At 42.8% G+C, this 21,038-nt stretch overlaps 2 protein-coding genes across 3 annotated transcripts; one reads left to right on the forward strand and one right to left on the reverse strand.

Moving 5' to 3' along the window:
• Positions 1-12,049, reverse strand: GPS1 (G protein pathway suppressor 1). Of its 2 annotated transcripts, XM_080560320.1 has the most exons (15): positions 11,898-11,996; positions 11,308-11,354; positions 9,265-9,357; positions 7,614-7,795; positions 6,236-6,400; positions 5,909-6,044; positions 5,668-5,745; positions 5,209-5,269; positions 4,778-4,863; positions 4,222-4,316; positions 3,010-3,115; positions 2,559-2,639; positions 2,292-2,429; positions 1,998-2,132; positions 1-1,261 (listed from the first exon to the last, which is right to left on the reverse strand). In XM_080560320.1, the coding sequence occupies exons 3-15, from the start codon at positions 9,340-9,342 to the stop codon at positions 1,187-1,189; spliced, it is 1,416 nt and encodes a 471-aa protein (XP_080416446.1). In that variant the 5' UTR covers positions 9,343-9,357; positions 11,308-11,354; positions 11,898-11,996; the 3' UTR covers positions 1-1,186. The 2 variants fall into 2 exon arrangements, with proteins under 2 accessions (XP_080416446.1, XP_080416445.1); XM_080560319.1 differs by lacking the exon at positions 11,308-11,354 and having other exon boundaries at positions 11,898-12,049.
• Positions 12,050-12,325: 276 nt separating this feature from the next.
• Positions 12,326-20,592, forward strand: RFNG (RFNG O-fucosylpeptide 3-beta-N-acetylglucosaminyltransferase). The gene is made up of 8 exons (XM_080560334.1): positions 12,326-12,877; positions 13,702-13,750; positions 14,274-14,376; positions 14,742-14,895; positions 15,897-15,985; positions 16,070-16,235; positions 17,618-17,703; positions 17,924-20,592. The coding sequence occupies exons 1-8, from the start codon at positions 12,422-12,424 to the stop codon at positions 17,988-17,990; spliced, it is 1,170 nt and encodes a 389-aa protein (XP_080416460.1). The 5' UTR covers positions 12,326-12,421; the 3' UTR covers positions 17,991-20,592.
• Positions 20,593-21,038: the final 446 nt, after the last annotated feature.

Here is a 21,038-nt window from a genome sequence, read left to right on the forward strand (position 1 = left end):
TCATGATATCTAGAAACCAACTTTAATACACAACTCCAAACACTTAGAAGCTTTTTGATCCTGCTGTTTAATGCACTAGGTGTAACAACATATTTAAAAAAAAGTATTAACAATAACATCTGTAGTCAGTTGCCAGACAAGTCAGGGCTGGATCAAAATTCTTAGCTTGCCTTTTGGATTAGATGAATGCAAGGCTGCAGTGACTTCAGAAAATTCAGTGCATGTCTTCTTACATTAACACAAAACACGTACACATCTGGGCTGCCACCTTTAATCCCTTATTAAAAGAAAAAGCAGAATAAACGCAGCTGGAGAGCAGGCACCCAGATTGACTGTTTTCAGCTCTGCTCCAGGACTTGCATGGTATTTTATGGCATTTATCCATGCTGCCAGAAGTAATTGCTGAACATGTTGGGAAACCATCATGCACTATGTCAGTGAGACTAGACAAGCAGCAGCAGTATTTGCTTAAGAGATTTACTGCTATGACAACACTGGACCCCAAAGACAGGTCACATGCATGTGGAAACACATCAGGAAACAGGTCTTGAAAACAGAGACCAAAGGGAAAGAACATGGATCTAGGTAAACATAACACCCTAAAATAAAGGCCTGTGACTGAATGCATGGAAGTGGTGCCATGTTTTAAGGTGTAGCTAACATATCATTAAGAGTTTCTCAAAAGAATTGCCTCTCCCATCAGAACTCCAGTTCCATAATTGAAAGCAATGCACTTAGAAATAAACAGAAAGCACAGCATTGCTCAGAATCAAGGTGATACTTTTGGGCCAGTGAAATTCATCTTAGATCACTCCTGTCTATTCAACTTAACACTACATTTTTGAAGCTTTGAAACAAAGAAAAACTAATAGCAGCTGGAAAAAAAATCAAATCAGCATCTGTACAAATAACGTGCCAACTCTTCATGGTGGATGAGGAAAATGGAGGGAGAGTCCTAACAAAAATGAAATGAAAACCCATTGCAGGGATGCTGTTTTTAGAAATTTCTTTTTAAGGAGAATTCAAGTTATTGGAATATTCATATTATCCACCATCAGCCCTGACCCTCTCAATCCAAGCAAAAAGTGAGGGAGACAGAGACAGTTGTAAAGCTCAGCAGTTTGTGGGTGAGACACTAGACAAGAGTCCCAGAGGGACCATTTCTTTTGGTAGTGAATGAAGTTTTTCACATGTTGGTGCTCATTCTGGACTGGCTGTTAGCTGGAGTAAGTTCCCCTTGGCTACCTTCTCTTGGAGGAGACTGCAACAACAACAAAAAAAATCCTAGTTAGTGATGTGTAAATATCCTGCAGAGTGCTTCCAAAGAGACCACACAAACCACAGGTGAAGCAAAACAGGATAAAAGCAGGAGAGCATATACCCAGCTCATAAATAATGATGGATTTGAAAAGCTTTGTGTTTACAATTTTGACAGTTAAAGTTCACAAGAACAGTTCCTATACAAGTCAAACCAGAAGTTTTAAACCACTCTTTGTTTACCAAGTACAAAGTACTGTTGTATGCAGAAGCTGAATCATATCTGACACTTAGTTATCACAGAGATGAATATGCTACAGAATTTAACACATTCTGTGGCAGATGGCCTATCCTCCCTACAGGCATTCTTTTGGATCCTTGAAGGCATACTCCAAACAGTTCATGCATTTCTTATTTCCTCTACTAAAAAATTTACTTCAAGTTTCTTTGTTTTGGTAAGATAAAAGATCTGTGTCAAAAATTAGTCAGAATGAATTAGCCAGCATCGACTTGAGCATATTAACTTCAAAGGACATTTTGCATTGTACAAGAAATTCGGTGTACTGTCTAGAAACTCTTGTTCCTTCTGTATTTTGTATTTGATATCATAAGAATTTGTCCATTCATGATGACAGTAAATCCATTCTTCTCCAGAATCTTCAAATCACTAACTTACACAGTTTCTGGGGGGAAAAAAAATCATAATGCTGCCTTTAAGTCCACATTTAATAAGCCCATACCTTGACATGTATCTGGTTGCGCAGGACTGCAGCTCGCAGGATCATAGCTTTGGCACGTCGCTGAAACTCTTTGCCCATTAGTAAAGACTTCTCAAAAGTTGTGCTGCGCTGGTCAACATCTCGAGCATAAAGAATCTGTAACCAGTACAGAAAACTCTAAGCAGGAGCTATGACACTGTTTCACAGCAAGAAGCCCCTTCTGCCCAAGGGAACAAAGCTGGGGTACTGTAGAATCTGGGTTTTAAACCTTAGTACAGCTATTCAGTCCATAATCTGTGGCTCAGACGCACTCACCTTACTGTGAGAGTCTATTCTGGCATTGATCAGTCCCTCCAGGATCAGCTGAGTAAGTTCATCTTCCAGAGCAGCCACCGTGGTATTAAAAGCAGTAGCCATCTTGTGCATATCTGCCGACACATAGGGGCTGAAGTACTGGGAACAAGAAGATATTCAGTTGACAAGGGTACTCCCCCATCCTCTGAAACACCATGGGAAAAGCAGCTACAAAGAGATAGCCTATCTCACTGTCCATCTACCTCTCAGGATTAAAGGAACAATTACCTGAATAAGGGCACGATTTCGAATTTGAGTATAAAGTGTCCTGACATGAGGTGCAAGGTACATATCCAGCAGCAGGTTGTCCTGTGCAAAAAATACATCAGAAGCTGAGAGACAGCCTGGAAAAATATATTATTTCTATGTTCTTTAAAATATATATGCATATATTTAAGCCTTAAGAATATTAATATCCACTACTGCAAGACAACACTATAAAACAAGAATGAATAAAACTCACAATATATTTTATATACACACACACACACACACACACAAAATTTATCCTCTCTCTCTGCTCCTAAACTAGTCCTAATTTTGATCATGTCAGAAGACACTACAGAAGAAGTAAACATGGAACACTCAGCTACTCTTAATAGTCACCGCTTCTCACAAAAGGCTAGGGGAAGGAAACTCTTAGGAAACTTTGTTCCTGCACTGCTCCCCTGTAACTCACCTTCATCTCATCCAGCATCTTCAGGCATGAAGCATATTTAGATTCATAAAACTTGAAGATGATGTCACGAACCTGTGGCTCCAGTTCCAAAAACAACTTGAAGGAACTACAGATAAACATGGCAGTGATCAGGCCTTGAAACCCTCCACTTAAACACCCCACAACCTCATCATTCCAAACTGCAGGTTTACAAAAACCCACTATCATGTGGAAATTCCAAAAATTTACTCCCTAACAGGCCAGAGAGCCCATTTTCAGCAGGGCTGGGAACCTGGAAGACAGAAAGATGCATCATAGCATCAGAGCTCTGGAAAAGGGAATCAAAAGACTTTCAGCAAACTAAATAGTAGAAGTGTTTGTTCACGTAAAGCAAGAAAAACATTGAAATATGTGGGATTAGGCCAGAATCAAGATATATAACCAGAAAACACAGGCAACACCTGTACACCCGTGTGTGTACTGTACTCTGTGCTAGCCAGTTTTGTGATCCTTTTCAAAGCACAGCCTTCACCAGTACAGCATGCCGTACATAACTAAGTGTGGGAGACCTTCAAGATACACATTGTTTCTCAGTGCTCTCCCAATCCTCCATCCCAAATTTTTGAACACCGACCTCAACCTATGAATCAGACAATAAAAAAAGTCAGGCTAATAACCCTTTTTCCATGTCACATTAAAATTAGCGCTTCCATACCTGTAGCTGTCAGGAATTCAGTATCATGGTTATTTGTGCATCACAAATTGAATGGCTATTTTTTCCCAAAGCCTGTAATTCTCTTAACCTTGCATCTGTCACAGTTAGACTACAATGTAAGTTATAATACAATTTAATAACTGTTAGTAATACGATTAACATACACTACAAGTCATAACACAAAGTCAAATTATCTTACAGCTGCCTTCTACAGAGCTCTATCATTCTGACTGAGTACCTGATATGGGTCACTGATAGAAATTGAAAATAGGGTTACACAGATGTTAGATTTAACCTGGTTTGGAAGCTTCTGTTATACTACAAAAACTTCAGCTATGATTAACCACTGTGTTTTGATAGTGAAATCTCACCTAACACTAAAGCAAAACCAAGGCTCAGCGATTCTTTCTTTACTGTATGAGAAAGCTACTACTCCTACCAGAATCCATTCTCAACCAAATTGTCATTTCCCAAAAGATGTACAGTAGCATACAAACTCCTCACAAGGCATCACTTACCTGCTGGAGATAACATTTCGTTGCAGTTCCTGACGGTCAAAGGTAGCGAGGGCACACAGACCACCATACACAGCCACATTGCTAGGAGATAACAGCTAGCAAAAGAGAGAGAGCACACTCTGAACGGGAACACTGTCATTGACTAATGAAATGGCAGAAGGCTGGAATTAAGTATTCTACTCCAGGCATTTCCCTCACCGAGTGACAAGATTAGTCTTTGTCAAATGCAGCAGAACCACTCAGCATGCTCTCAGATGTTCACCCAGAGTATGAGGAGTGACTGTCCGCTGCTAAGAGCAAAAGCCAATTACAACAGCCAGCCTTTTGGCTTAGCTACACAGGTACACAAATCTCACAGAGAACAGGTATGTGATCTAAATAGATCATTTAGAGAACTCAAGAACAGAGATTTATTTTTGTAAAACATGATTCACTGTAACATCAAACCACACAGGAGTGCTGTGAGGATAACTACAGCATCTGAGTTTTACAAACTAATACTTAGAAGAATTATGTCCCCTACAAGCCCTGCATACAGCTCCCTCTTGGTCCTCACCTCTGGGAAATCACAGTGATCAAATGATGCCAACAAGAAGCACTTTGCTGCCTGTTTGTACTTCCGAGCAGCTAATTCAGCCAAGCCTAGGAAACAGAAAAAGCGACTCCTTTATGTTTATGACAACATGCAGATTAGAAGTTGCAAAACCTAGGGAGTAGAACAGGCCCCCACACAGTTCCTAGTGCCTTCACTATTGAAGTGAAGCATGACTCCTGGACAGTACGGGCATCCTTTAAACTATATTGATGAGAATTCTGTCTCATCAGCTTTGTTAAGTTTTGCATTTCTGGTGAGAAAATACAAAGTTTGTCAAATCCAAGAGAGGGAAAAAAATAATCAAGCACATTCTACTGTCAAAGAGCCCTGTGGATACCTAAGAGGCAGAAAACCAGGTATGCAAAATACAAGAAGCTGAAGGATTCACTCACCTGCTGCACATTTCAGTTTGGTGAGAATTGCTTGTGTCTGGCTGTCTCTCTCTCCTCTTTGCTAAAGGATGAGAAAAAGCAGTAGTGAGCAAACAGTATGAAAATCATTTTGTTTACAACTGTCCTTGGGATATTTCATCCTAATAATTAATTTGCAAATCTCAACAACAAAATAATGTCACCCTATCTGTCTTGGGAATTATGGAAAGAACTGAGGATGGGAAGTCTCTCAGTTTTACCGTAAGTCAGATTTCTGACATGCAAATCGTGGAAGATAGGCAACAATGAACCTCAAATGGAGTCAGAGAGTGGCTGGACTAGAGGAAGAATAGACTGTAAGATGAAGGGAGTCTTAGAGGAAGCAATTCATAAAGGAGGAAAGGAAGAAATTGTTATACAAATTTTAGAGACAGAAAACAAAAGGAAAATTCATGCGTATTAAAAAAAACAGGACCTTACTTCTGCAATTTCCGGCGTAGACTCAGCCTTGCTTACATAGCTCAGAACATGAGACCAATTCTGGAGGTAGACACTAACCTGCAGAGAGCCATGAACAGTGTAGAGAGCCATGAATAAATGTTGTTACTTCAATAAACAATGTAATTGTAGACACAAGAGCTGTAACCAGAGCAAAGTACAGGTGGACTTCATAGAAGATGTCAGAAAGACACCAAGTACCAATCCCTGCCGGCCTTCCTACCTTGATGACATTGAGACACATGTTGATAACATGTTTAGCACTGGTGCAGTAATCACGGGCTCGTGAGTAACACTTGAGAGCGTTGCTGAGGTCCCCACAGTCAAGGTAATGATCACCTAAGTCATCATGGCCTCTCCTGGAGCACAGGAATTACAATACTAATGAACGGTGTTCTCATAAAGTGCAGGGGAAAAAAAGGGGACAGAGTCAGTTTGTGTCAAACAAGTAACTCAGTACACTGACCTAAGGCACTGAATGCAGTTGACATCCTGTGCCTGGAGGAGCAAAATGCTCTTCCTTGCTCCAACAGAGCCTTCTGCATCTCACCTGATACTCTCCTTGATGGAGTTCCCTTTGTAATTTTTCAAATCTGTGTCGAGTTTCTCCAGTTTAAGAAGAGCTTTTTTGCGTGTAGCTTCAACCCAAGCTGTGTCAAGAGGAGGGGGTTCGATTCCACTATCAGGGACAGCATCAGGTGTATTCTGCAGTTCTCTGAAAGAGTTTGCTCTGGGTTATTATACTGCAAGCTTTTCAAGACAGATGTCTGCTAAGTACCTGGCACTGTTTCCCTAAAAACAATACCACTACATACACCAAAAAAAAAAAAAAAAGAAAACAGGCGGGGTGGGGAGAAAATGATAAGATTTGCAGTGAAAATAGCAACATTAGCATCACAGGTGTTTTACAAATTCTTCTCAAAATTATCCTAATGATCTTTTGCAGGAATTTTATTTATTAACAAGCAATTTATCACTAATTTCAAAGAAACAACCTGTTCTATAAATCAACTGACAGCAAATTAGTAACAGTGCTGCAACAAATTATTAAATTTTAACAATTATTTAAATATTCTAAAAAGTCACTGTAGCCAATCAGACATCTCTATATGGGACACAGTGTGCAGGTGTTGGTGAATTGTCTCCCCAGCTATATCACAATGGCTTGATAGCAAAGCTAGACTGTACAGATACCATTCAACTTCTTTTAAATGAGGTATCTACGATGGAGCACAAGTGAAATACAAGCTATTCCCAGAGAATAACATAATTCCATCAAGATCAGATCAACATTTCTACTTGCACAGAATTCTCTTTCCAACATTTTAAAGAGAAAAACCCATTTTTTTCTACCAACAGTCCCTGTCGCATATAAGAAATCTATGAACATACTATCATAAACACATGATAAAGACTCCCTGATCAAAACAGACAAGAAATCAGCAAATATGCATAGCAAGAAAAATAGTACAAAGACAGGAAGTGTGGATGGTTAAGTGAAGTATTAAAAGCTACCCTCCACAGCTAACCTGTTGTTAGAAGAAAAACATGGCAAACATTTTGATAAGGTTTTAATCTATGAACATAAGGGCATCTAGAAGCTTCAACTCCATAACTTACCTAAGGGAAGTAGGCTCGTTAATATCTGAAGCAGTTGCAAGAACTAAACTCCTCTCAACGTCTACCTGTAGCCCTTTAAAACACTAAGACTTCAGAATGAGATAATCAGTCTTTTGTGTTTAATATTTTTAAAAGGGATTGGACCTTAGGCCTGAACACACACACACACTGTTTTGCTATCATATTCTATGGGTGAAGATAGCTTGTATAAGGAACATTCTACTATATACGTGCAAAGTTCCCCACTGTAGGGCATCTGTCTTAATTCAGTCAAAATGCTCCCCAGGTTTCCTGTAATCTTTTAGTACCTGGTGGCCTCAGACAACTTTCTGTGGATTTCTTCATACACATCAACATTGAAAGTTCTCTGGACAAATGACAGTGCCATCTTGAGAGCTTCCACCCGCAGCTGTGGACAGTGATCAGCAATAAATTGCAGCCGCTCAATTCGCATCAGACCACTGTAACTGGATGCATACTGCTCCAAATCCTGCAAATAGAACAGAGTCTTAGAAAGAAAAGATGGCAACACTAAATCAAGATACTACACTGTGACCTGCAAAAGTTTTCCTGCAGTCCTGATCCCTACATGGAGAGCAACATGGCCAAGACAAATAAAAAGGTAAGATTATTCTATTTCTCCCTTCTTCAAATGTAAGTAAATTGTAACGTACTGCAGATTTCTGAGGAAATTACTATTTTTTCCTGTAGTGTTGCTACCCATTAAGGGCACTCAAATAATCCACTCTAAGCATTGCTTATATCACTTGTTAATAATTTTGCCAGGATTTCATCATTTAAACTGAAGTTTCCTAAACCAGACACCCACTGCAGACACAGTTCTCCCTTGAAAAATGTTTTCCAAATGACAATTTGCTCATTTCTTAAAAGATTACATTTGAGAACTATTAGGATCTCAAACTCTTGAGGAAGGATCTGAAAAACCCCAACTCCCTCAGCCTGTCCTCATAAGAGAGGTGCTCCAGCCCCCTGATCATCTTTGTGGCCCCCCTCTAGACTCCCATGGACTTCCATATCCTTCTTGTGCTGGAGGCCACAGAGCTGAACACAGCTGGGGTCTCATGAATAGAGGGAGAGAATCACCTCCCTCGACCTTCTGTCCACACCTCTTTCAATGCAGCCCTGAATATGGTTGTCTTTCTGGATTGCAAGTGCACCTTGCTGGCTCATGTTGAACTTCTCATCAACCAACACTCCCAGGGCCTTCTCATCAGGGCTGCTCTCAATCCATTCTCTGCCCAGCCTTTATCTGTGCTTGGGATTGCCCCAGCCCAGAAACAGGACCTTGCACTTGGCCTTGCTGAACTTCATGAGGTTCGCACAGCAAATGCTACAAAGTCAAACAAGGTATCAGGCCATATTGCTGAACAAAAGCAATGAAAAAAAAAAAACAACTACCACACCCATCTCTCACTGTTATAGAGTTGATATGTAAAAATTGGCCAAAAACTCAAACCATTAATTAAAAATAGAAGAAACTGATATAAGCAAATGCAGCCTTTCATAACACAACAGCTCTGTGAGCCTTAGGCAGTCTTCAAAGGATCAAGACACAAGGAAATAATACGATCCAAATTACATACTTAAAGCACCTGACCTTAGCTCCTCAAGGAACAAGATTCAAAAAAAAAAAAAAGAATGATGTCTCTGTAAGCAGAGATGTACTAAACTATTTCATAATGGAAACGGTGACAAACAGGCAACACATGGCACGCCACAAAACAACAATTCCTCCTTTATCTCAGAAGATGAAGTAGAGGATAACAAATGCAAGGAGTTACAAAAGAGGCCAGTGCTATTCTTATGCCACCATGCTTAGAAGAGAATCTATTAACATCTGAATAACAATTTCACAAGGGATAAAATGAGGAAGTTTTCAGAAACCTGAAGAGGCTATGTAGTAGAAATGTAGTCCTTCTGCCCTCAAGCAGCACATACCAGAGTGGGGTTTTCCACCACATAATTGATATCAGGTGCATTTTGCTGATCTTCTTGTGGATCTACATCAATCTGCATGGGCTCCACTGCACCCTAGAATAGCAAAATGTGGTAAATGTAACTTACTACATTTGAGCAGGAAACAACTATGTGACTCAACCTATTAAGGACTTGCTAAAATACACATCAAATTTTAAAAGTGAAAACATACATCTCAGCTTTTAGCCAGGTTTAGGATTTTTCTCTAGCAATATCATTGCTCCACATGAAGCTTTGCCTAAACAAGCTGCAGTAATACTCACCATTTGCACAGACCATTTTACTTGGTTTGGTGGATTATCAAACAAGAAAATAAAGTCAATAAATCCGATTCGACAAAGCATCTCGGGCACGGATGCTAAATTCCAAATGACATTCCATTTCTCTTCCTTGAGGAAGAGTAGGCATTAATATTCAGCTCATGAAACTCCCAAACAGTCAAAAAGTACCCATAAAACTCATCAGACCCTTTCAAAGTTGGTTTAATGCTTAAAAGCAAAATTGTGAAGAAAAAAGAAAAAAAAGACAACTTAAACTTATTCTGAAGTATTAAGAAATGTAAAGAACAGAATGCAGGAGGGCATTTACATATTTTCTAAAAGACGCTTGGGAAAAAAATGTATCTGCTCTGTGAAAATCTATGATCAATCCTACTAACATATACTACTAATACTACTACTACCATATACTAACATATATAACAACCCTATGAACAATCCTACTACAGTTACCATTGTCTAACTGGTTAGGTTTATCTTTTTTTGCACAAACAACAGAACTTTATTCTCCCGGTGTATTTTGCACTGCTTTGAACCATGTGAGGAATAGCAGTACATGACCTCAGTACAAATACATGACTACAACACCCATGCACGTTCCCATTTAAGACCAATTTACTGTGCATTCCTACAAACAAATGAAATGTGCATGCTATCTCATAACTCCTTTCTTCCTCCAAGTCAAAAGAATGTTGAGCATTCCCTCTAGGTATTATTGATTTAAACTTGGGAAAACCAAGCCAAACTTCTTCTTATAAAATGCTGAGTATGTGCTGATTTTACCATAAGCAACATCTGATTTGGCGAAAATTGCATGGGTGGATCTTCGGAGAAAAAAAAATAGCCAGCAACCTTGCCCCACTACCAACACCAAATTATTTCTACAATTTTATTAGTTTTGCTTCTTGTTAAGGAATTAAAAATATAGGACTGATTTGTGTTCTTACATGCACACATGTAAGAACAGGGCAGCTGCAGATTTTCTAACGCAAAAAAGTGATGTATCTGGCATTTACCCAGAGTTTACTTTTTCGTAGACTGATACATACCAAACATGCACACATCTCCATGCTTTTGCTCTCCCAAAATCTGAAGCACGTGCAAACAAAGTAAATAAAAGTTTGTTTCCTAGTTTGTGATTCTCTCAAGGAAGGAAGGAGAGGGAGGGTGCAAAGGAAAGTCTGATTGCTCAGATCAGCACTCAGGAAAACAGTGCATAAAGCCATTTAAATTGCTGTGTATTGAGACCACTACTTTTTCCATTTACATCCACCTTATTTCGTTTCTTATATCGCAAATGCTACCAGTCAGTTTGCCTTTTTTTTTAAAAAGTATTTGTCTACCATAGTAAAAACCTAATCTGTACTCCATAAGAATCCCTATTACAGAAACTAACAATAATTTCAACCAATGAAACAAAATGATTTGTGTCCTGCTATGTTGGTAGGCAGCACTCCTCTACATTTGTCATAAAGCCCCAGACAAGGAAAAACACAAGTGAGCTGGAAGTCCCACTTGGATATGCAAACTCACACACTTTGAACCTAAATCATTTTGGGAGGAAGGGACAAGGTTTCCTTAAGAGCTACTCACAATTCACCCTCCCCCCCCACCCCCCAAAAAAAAAAAACAACACTTAACTCCCCAAGAATTTCTGGGCCCACAAGAGTGCCCTACGGGAAGGTACCTCACAAGGCCTCATACAAAATGATGGTCTGGCACTCACTTTGAAGTCTCCTGCTGTACTCGGGGGGGTGCATCACAGATCTGTCACTGATGAAAAAGCAGAGCTGTGTGCTGAACCTCATCCTGTCCCACCTTCCCACACCCCCTCGCTCTGACAGAGCCTGCTGGCTGCTGAGCGGATGAAGGTCAGTCCTGCGAACAGATCGCTTGTGCGGCCACGGAAGGTCCACGTTACCTCTGCAGCGAGTCCCTTCAGGGCTCCTGCGGCTAAAGCCCTGCACCGCAGGCCCTCCGTTCCTCTCCCCCGGCGCTTTACGACGCGTCCCTCCACCACCCGAGCCCCTGACTACAGCGCACGCAACGCGAGAAACAACCGAGGGGGCGGCGGGGCACGCAGGGCCCGGCCGGGCACAATTCCTCATAAGCGGCGGCGGGAGCGGCGCGGCCGGCCCCCGGCGGCAGGGACGAGCGAGCCCAGGGACGGCCAAGAGCGGCCCCCGCCTCCAGCGACGGAGCCGCAGGCGCGGGGCCGCCGGAGAAGGCCGGGCCGGGCCGGGCCGGGCCGGGCTCCGGGCCGGGCTCCGCGCGGGAGCGCCGCCGGGAGCAGCCGCGGCAGCGCCGGCTCCGTACCTGCAGGTTAAAGACCTGGACGGGCAACGGCATCCTCCCCTCGCGGCCGCCGCTTCCGGCTGACCTCCCTGCCTCTCCCTCCGGCTCGGCTTCCACTTCCGGGTCGCGCGGCGCCGCCAGACCGCATCCGACAGGTGAAGCCCTTAAAGGGGCCGCGGCCCGCCTCGTCCCCCCCCCACCGGCGCACGGGGCGGCGGCGCGGACGGGCGGGGTCGCGCGGGAGCCGCCGCCGCGCTCGCCCGACTCCTCTAACCGGCCCCGGCCCGGGGCGGCGGCTCCGGCGGACAGCGCGGCCCGGGGGGCTCCCGCCGCTCCCCCCCCCGGGCGGCTCCCGCCGCCTCGCGGGGCGCGGCGGGGGCCGGCGAGCGGTGGCCGGGGCCGGCCGCGGCCGCCTGGGGGAGGCGGCGGGGGCGGCCGGGCGCGGGGCTCTCGAGGGGGCCGGGGGCCGCTCGCCCGGGGCCGCCGCCCGGCCGCGGGGCCATGAGGCCGCCGCGCAGCGCGGCGGGGGCCGGCGGGGCCGCAGCATGAGCAGCTCCTGCCTGGGGCTCCGCAGGGCCTGCGTCCTGCTCTCCGTCACCGCCGCCGCCGTCCTCCTCCTGCTGCTGCCCCGGGGACAGCCCCCCGCGGCGCCCCGCCGCCGCCCGCCGCCCGCCGCCGCCGGTCCCAGCGGGCCCCCGCCGAAGCGGGCGGGCTCCGGCGCGGCGCAGCCCGCGGGCAGCGACGCGCCCGGCGCTCGGGCGGGCTCGCGCGGGGAGCGGGGCGGCGGCGGCGGCCCGGGGGCCGGGGCGGGCGGCCGGGGCGGGGGCCTCGGCGGCACCGCGCAGCCCGCGCGGCAGGGCCGCCTCGGGCCTTCCCTTGGCTCGGCCAAGGAGAGCCTGGAGCTGAAGGACATCTTCATCGCGGTGAAGACGACGAGGAAGTATCACAAAACGCGCCTGGACTTGCTCTTCCAAACTTGGATCTCCCAGGCGAGAGGACAGGTGAGGGCTGGCGCCGCGGGGGACCTGCGGCCGAGGTTTCTCTGGGTGGCAGCTGCGCTTTCTCACCTCGCTGGGGTTAAGCACATCTTTCCTCGTGGGACTGAGGAAAACGATCTCGTCTAAGTAGTTCACCTGAGTGTATCGCTGAAAGAGTTCACTGTTGATTAAGCCGCTTTTGTACTATCTGGGGCCACTGGTCCAAGCAGAAACAATTTGCTGATTTTTTATTTCTTTTTTAGGACTGAGTAAAATGCTAAATGGTAGTGAAAGATCTCTAGTGCTGATACATCTAAGCTACTTTTTTGGACACGCTGGTTCGATGATTGAAATTTTTATATAGAGCAATGTAGAATTTATTTCTTTGTTTAGGAATTTCCTTATATTCAAGCATTTTAATGCAGCTTTGTCCAGCACTTGGGACAAGACAGTGCTACCATCTGACACTCCACCCTGACTTTCATTCTTTTCTTTTTAGCTTGAGTAACAGCTGTGGATGACTCCTAGCCATAGAGGAGGTGAAGGGAAACATTCCCAAAAGGGATAGCTATTGTTATTTAGAAATTCCTTATCTGTACACTGGGGTAAGGAAACCAAAATCTTGGATGCTTTACTGAAATGGTTTCTTCTGGTTTGCACTGCAGAATCCTATCCAATAAGGGAAGAGCTGAAGTTGCTGGGGTTTCCCCTGCCGTGGCTAACATGTAATAAATTAACAAGATAAAATACTCAGGATTCTGTCTGGGAACTGACCAAAGTAGAAATTAGGCATTGAAATCCTTAATTATGGATATACTTTTCTCCCCACCCATTTGTGTTTCCTGCAGACTTTTATATTCACAGACTGGGAGGATCAGGAGCTACGCCTGAAAGCAGGTAAGCTATGCCTCATAGAATTGTACTGTCATTTATAACAGTTTTATATCGGTCATACTTTCCCCAGAAGTCCTTATTTCATGCTATGTAAGCAATTAGGGAAGTTAAGATAGAGAAAATGGAGGCAATTTCTCCTTCCACAGGATAAAATGCTGTTCCTACTGGACAAGCAGCCTGGAGCTTCCTGAAATCTGGGTTCGCCTTTGCACCCAATTACTTCCTGTTAGTAAGCTTCAGTCTATGTGGTCCAAAGTTATACTAGGCATTTCCTTTGCTTACAGTCTCATGGCACTGATTATATATTGTGCAATCTAAACATATTTTTACGTACTTGGCAACTTTCAAGCCATACGCACAAATGGTGAGCACTGCCTGTCCAAAATTTTACTACCCATGCATGTACCATATGCACTTTAGATACACTGTACTAGTGCCAAATGTGCACTTTGTTTTTTTTAGACTATTCGTGCTTCTGATGGGGCTGATCTCTTTTTCTTTTCTTTTTTTTTTTTTTCCTCCCTAGGGGATCATATGATCAACACCAACTGTTCAGCTGTCCACACGCGGCAAGCTCTCTGTTGCAAGATGTCTGTGGAATATGATAAATTCCTAGAATCTGGGCAAAAGTGGGTGTTGTTCTGGTTGACTATGTTTCTTTTACTTCTGTGCTCACAGGAAGCTTGGGTATCTTTCTCTGCTCCTGTGACAAAGGCAACATTATATAAAACATAGCGATGATGGTAGGGAAAGTGGTGCAGCAGGAAGCAGTGTTTATAAAAAAGTATCATCTGAAACCTAGCAGGGGTTATTAATTTCAGTCTCTTTCCAGATACAGGATCTATGGATGCTTTCACCTTCCAAATTGTGTTATTCAGGATAATAGGATATACTTTCTGCTCCAAGTCTGAAAGATCAGGATGCAGCTTTAAACCTATAACTTGTTTCTTTGTCACTGCTGTGCAGTAATTTTATTATTTCATTTTATTTGAAGATGGTTTTGCCATGTGGACGATGACAACTATGTGAACCCACGGACTCTCCTGCGTCTCTTATCTGCCTTCTCACACAGCCAGGATGTCTATGTGGGGCGACCAAGTCTGGACCATCCCATTGAAGCAGCTGACCATGTCCAAAGTGATGGATCAGTAAGCAAAGTTTGCAATTAGGCTGAGAGTCATCCTAACCTATGCTTTTAAACCCATGAGAGTTCATAGGATCCCCCATAAGACCAAGTGATTTAATCTGCAAGCAATGGTCATTGTTAGAGACAGGGTGCTGGGTTAAATGGACCTTTGATCTGATCTTACATGTACATGCTTATGTACAATAGAGTTGTCTCCTGGGTGGATGTCTGCTTCTCTTCCTTTGCTCACATATTTGGTGATTTCCCTCACACTGAAGTGAGTAGGGCCTCCCCACCTTAACTCTTTCTTTTGCTTTAATGGTTTGGGGGGCCTGTTACTTGTTTGGGGGCTTGTTTTTATGTGGTTTTGTTTTGTTGTTGTTGTTGTTTGAGAGCAGTATCATATTGTCACCATCTTGAACCAAACTCAGATGGATGACGGGCTCTCTCGGTATTTAAGGCATTTCCAATACTGATTGGTTACTGTGTTTCCAGGAAAGAAGCAAAGGTCTCAGTTGCAATATCCATATGTTAAGGGACAAGTTCTCACCAGGTCCTCTATGCTAACAGGCCTGAATGTAAATAATCCACTGTCCACAAAGTCAGTTATAAAGCAGCTTGTTAGGGAAAACTGCACAACAAAATAGTCTCCCTGGAACCAAGCATCCAATGAACTGTCTTTGATTTCCTCAGGAAGACTGAGTTGGCTGTGACCGTTGGCTAGAATTAGCAGGAGACAACTGGAATTGTGTAGCAGTGGGACTGTAGTTTTTCACTTCACATGTGCTCCCTCAGATGTGTGAACTTGATGGTTCACCTGGTGTCAGCTCCAAGGTGAAGTTCACTTTGAGAGAAAGCTAACCAGGCTTGTAGAAGCCTGAAGAACTAGGATGTCCGTAGTCTTGTTCTGACTCAAGTGAAGTATGTGATATCCAATAGAGCCTCAAATTCCCCTGCCTGCCCGGCCAAAGGGAGAAAAGCTGATTATCAGTAACTAGCATGTTTTTCTTGTTGCTTCTTCAGAAGACAAGCGTGAAATTCTGGTTTGCCACAGGTGGAGCAGGGTTCTGTATCAGCAGAGGTCTTGCTCTGAAGATGAGTCCCTGGGCCAGGTAAACACTGCTCCTAGCTGAGTTCTACCAATGTGTTTGGTAGGCTTTAAAGTGCATTTGATCTTGTTTCCTGTACTCTTACAGCCTGGGTAACTTCATCAGTACTGCAGAAAGAGTGCGTCTTCCTGATGATTGCACGATTGGCTACATCATTGAAGGGCTGCTGGAGGTAAAGTTGCTGCACAGCCCATTGTTCCATTCCCATCTGGAAAATCTGCAGAGACTGCGAGGCGAGTCTGTGCTGCAACAGGTAGGGCTAAGCATGTCCTGTTCTAATAATTACACCTCAGTCTGATCAGAAAGAAGGCTGAATAGATTTAGTACTTTCCAGTGAAGGAGGATGTCTACGGAGAGTAGCTCAGAGCTGTGTCCTGTCCATCTCCTTCATTTAAATAAAAAGTATACTTCCACCCTAGCCAGTTGGGTCATACCGCTGTCCCCTGTCCCCTCTTTCAGGGGCACATTCTACTATATTAAATCTAAATAATGGTGTTCCTCACTTCTTAGTCTCTGAATTTCCATGAGTCGCAATAGCAGCAGGTGTAGAATAAAGCAACATTTAATGTGGGAAAAGTATCTTTGCCTAACACAGTCTATCTTAATTCATGCTGTTTAACAATATTAGCATCAGAACTATAGCAAGTACCTCTTTGATAACTAAGACATAATTGTTTGATCATTTTTAAGAATAATTTGTCTGAATCGCAAGAAAACTAATCAGTGCTTAGAATAAATCAAACAGTTTTCTTTGTTTTGTTTTGGTTGTTTGTTGTTTTGTTTTGGTTGTTTTAAATTTCTGGGATACCTTTTTACTAACTAGCAGCAGATGGAGCTATAAGGCTATCAAGAATCTTTTTCTGCCTCTTACTGATAGCCACCATGAACAAAGAAAAGTGTGGTTTTGCTCCTGCAAAATGCTTGCTTATGTTTTCCTGGTAGTGTTGTTATGCAGTGGAAATGTACATTTGGGATGTGATGTAATCCCTTGTGTCAGGGAATTTAACTGTAGTCTAAATCTGGGCTTTTGGTGGTGATCATTGTTTCCCTGAGACTGATAGCTAACCCAAAATCCAGATCTGCAATTTGACAGAAGGCTGAAGTCTTCTTGTACCTTGCACATGCAGATTTCTTAATACAGTGCTTGTATGGAAGAGTAGCACTGAACTGGAATTCTAGAGATCTAAATTTTGTTGCCAGGTTTGTCATGTAGCAGTCCTTTGCACTCTGTTTAACATCCAAATGTTTCTATTTTCCTTCTGTGCTAAGGCTTCTACTTCAGACTTCAGACAATGTCTGGTAAGGATGAACATGTTGTTTAGCAAAGGTAGAGACATTAGCAGGATTGGTGCCCTTACAAAGCTTACTGTTGGAGGACAAGATGAGTTAAAACTAAACTTTCAACTCCTTTGTTTATGCTTCCAGCTTGCCTTTAGGTGAGCAACGGTCCACTCAATAGCTACCATCCATTGCCAATATTGCTTATGTCAAAACTGATAATCATTTTTCAAATGTAATCCACTCAAATCAGACAGGATCTTTGGAGTCTTTCTTCATACCTCATTAATAATCCTACCTCTACTCCGTTTTTCGGCATTAGTGTTACAATTTCTGAATGTTTATTTGCTTTTCCAGGTAACCCTAAGTTATGGAGACCCTGAGAACAAACACAATGTTGTGAGTGTGGGAGGAGTGTTTGGGCTTCAGCAAGATCCAACCCGGTAAGCGTCCACTTCCAAAACCAGATCTCCCTGCCCTGTTCATGTTTATCATCTGTAAGATGATTAACCCCACTTATTGGGGTTATTTTTTCATACCATTCTCTTGTCACTGTCAAAGGTGGGTAGGAATGCTTTTTCTGCTCTATTAGTCTGCTGCACATTCAATGCTAAGATGTTCCTGGTCTAGAGAATTCCAATCTATTTTTTTTTTCCTTCATAGATTTAAATCTGTCCATTGTCTTCTGTATCCTGACACTATCTGGTGCCCTACTAAGAAGATGTTCTAATTTTGACCAGTTGTTGACACCTGTATCCTACCTACTTTGCACAAAACAGGAGTTTGGACTTTTTTTGTCTCCCAGAAAAAAAAAAAATACCTACAAAGGAGGTAGACAGACTCTATTTCCAAAAGCAAGACTTTGATTGTATAATTATGGCAAGAAGGTGTTTGTTCAGCTGCAGCCTGGGACGTTCCAGAGAAGAAAATTTTCCGTTCCTTGTTCTTTGGTCCAGTGGCTCTTCATACAATGGCTACGGTCATATATATATATATACAAGTCACTTTATGCTTTCATCTGATGTCATGTGAGCCCTGCCTAACACATGAATCTGTGTTCAGACACATCCTAGGCAAATGCAGTACTTAAAATGCTAGCATTCTTACTACTGTTACCAGCTTTGAGCGGCTCTCTTGAAGCTGAAGTGCTATAGCAGACTGCAGTCCCCATGGTGACAAGAGGGGAGAAAGTTTTTGCTTGTCTTTCTTGGGAACAGAATTGTTTAAGAACTTTTACGGCCTGCCAATATTACACTTCCTCTGCCTCTGGGCTGGAACAGGCTCTGCTTGTAACCACCAGAAATCCTGGAATTGCTAGGGTAGACAAGGGTGAAAGCCTTTGTCATGGGAAAACCCTGTGTAAGGAAAACCCTGTGTAAGCTTACTCAGGACTGCATAAGAGTTGCTTACAGTGCACATTCTTCCCAACAGTCCATGTGTACCTCCCATGGAGGTGATTGTCAGACTTGGTTCTCTTACCACTGAATGGCAGTGGTTGTTGATTATGATGGTGGTTTGCTAGGTCTAAGACTATTCCCTTCATATTTGATACTGAAGAAATATTTTTCAGGCTAGATAGTAATCGTTTCTCCTGCATTGCCCACAGCAGGTTATATGAGCTAGAGCATGCTCATTGGCTGGTGAAACACCCTGTTTTTGAAGCTGTGCCGTATCCTTTGCTGTCTGTGAGAGAGGAGGAATGCTAGATAGCTGTAATGCCCTGAGGAAGTTTTTGATGATATCATTTGAGGACCTTTAATTGTGTGACTGTGTTTACCCCACTTAAGCTTTACTTAAAGGTAATCTTTATTTAAAGGTTATCTTTTGAGGCTTAAATAAATGCTTGTTTTTACTCTACATCTTAATGTTTCAATAAATAGATCATGCAGTTGGTAAAAGGAAACTGCACACTTGCACAAAAGCAGAAGTTAAGTGCTGTAGCAGTATCACCTGCTGTTTTTTAAATAGAGTAAGCTTAGTTTTGAAAGTGGAAGAAATGAGATTCCGTATATTTAGTTTTCTGTTAGTCCAAACTTTGACTGTGCAATCTATATCTGATATGAGGAACAGCATTAAAAAATTACTTTACAAAACCACTGTGTACTCAAACTCTTCAGAAAATACTTGCTGGTTTAGTGCTAAGTCTGAGGCTGAATTAAGGGGAGAAAAATAGAAAGACATTGTATAACCTAGAATCATGATTTATGGCTAGAAGTGAACCTAGCAGGTTGCAGATTTTTAAACAGCAGTGACAAGCTGTACTGTGTATTTCCGCTAGTTACTTTACTTCCCGCCATTTGAAAAGTGGTATAATGTGGGCAAATACCTGCAGTGTTTTCAAGTATGAAACTTAGTGGAGGTATCAGCCTCCCAGAATATACTTTTCTTTGCACTGTATTTTTAAAAGAAACCTTTCAGTAACTGGATACAGTGTCCTCTCTGCATCATTTTACTTAGTTTCACTGAGGAGCTGACTGCTCCTGCAGCTTGTTCTTAAATTTCTCCTTTCCTTTATCCTTACCAAGGCAGTGCTTTGACCATGAGGCATGGGAATAAGAGTGCTGTAGGAAAGGAGATCAAAGTACAGCTAGCATAGTAGCTGTCTTACAGCAGGAACTCCTGTAACACTGACAGCCAGTTACAGACAGTGGAGGAGGACTTGTGGAACAGTAGGTTGTGGGATGTTCTGCCTCTCTATTAGGTCTTCTGCTAACCAGAACTCAGGCATCCTATGGTTTAATAATTTTGTTATTAATAGCTCTGGAGATTACTGATATCCATATAAACACCTGTCCTTTATTTTTTTAAACATTTGTTAGGTTCTTGTTTTCAACCTCCTGTAGCTGAAAGTTATGAAGCTTCATGAGCAGTTGATGAGATTTCATCCTCAGCATTTTCATCCTCAGTGATTTTTGAACTCTTCTATTGGAGTTTTTCTTCCTCTTCTACTGGGAGCAGCCTCTTGTCAGATACCACAGACAGCATGGACTGGGTGGTGATTAAGTGGCAAACTGCAGTTCAAAAATGGCAATACTTCATACTGGTGGCAGCAAAACTGAGTGGTAGAAGTTCCACGCTGTAGTCACTGCTCATCCAAAATTGAGTATGCTGCCTCTATCATGTCTAATGCTGGTAGGGTGTTTATTAAGCTGAAAAAGACCACATTATTCTGAATGGCAATACAGAACAGTTTGTGCTCAAGCTTCTTTTAAGGTTTTTCTTCTTGACAATACATTAGGCTCTATAGTTGTATCAAGGATGCAGCTTTTTAATCAAACTACTGTCTTATGATAAAATGATCCTATGAAATTAAATATTTAAGTATGTCAAAAGCTGTGCTTTGTGATGTTTCTTGACACATTGTCTACACCAAAAATGGGCCATAAACCCTGTAATACAGAAAAACTTGTCTCCTGTCAACCTGTTGATATCAAATGGCCAAAAAGCATATGGGAATTAGATGACTTTGGTGTGCAGAAGAAGAAATAGGGATGAGGAGAATTCTTGCAAATAATTGTGAAAGTGGAGTAAAGTAAAAGTATTGAAATAAGGACTAAGTGTTGTAAATCTGTACTGGCACCTTCCCATCCTGTTTCTGCATTTATTAAATATGCCACAGCAGTTCTTAAGAATACTCCGAATGCAATGGATAAACTGGGTATTAGAAGCAGACTTCTGCTTCTATCAACAAAACATGTTAATTGGATGTATAAGTGCCTGTGCTGCTCTTCTGTTACGCAATGTCAACCCTGCAAATCAGGAGACATGCTTGCTACCA

Source organism: Anser brachyrhynchus, assembly GCF_964034855.1.
Source record: "Anser brachyrhynchus genome assembly, chromosome: 18".
Taxonomy (NCBI): domain Eukaryota; kingdom Metazoa; phylum Chordata; class Aves; order Anseriformes; family Anatidae; genus Anser; species Anser brachyrhynchus.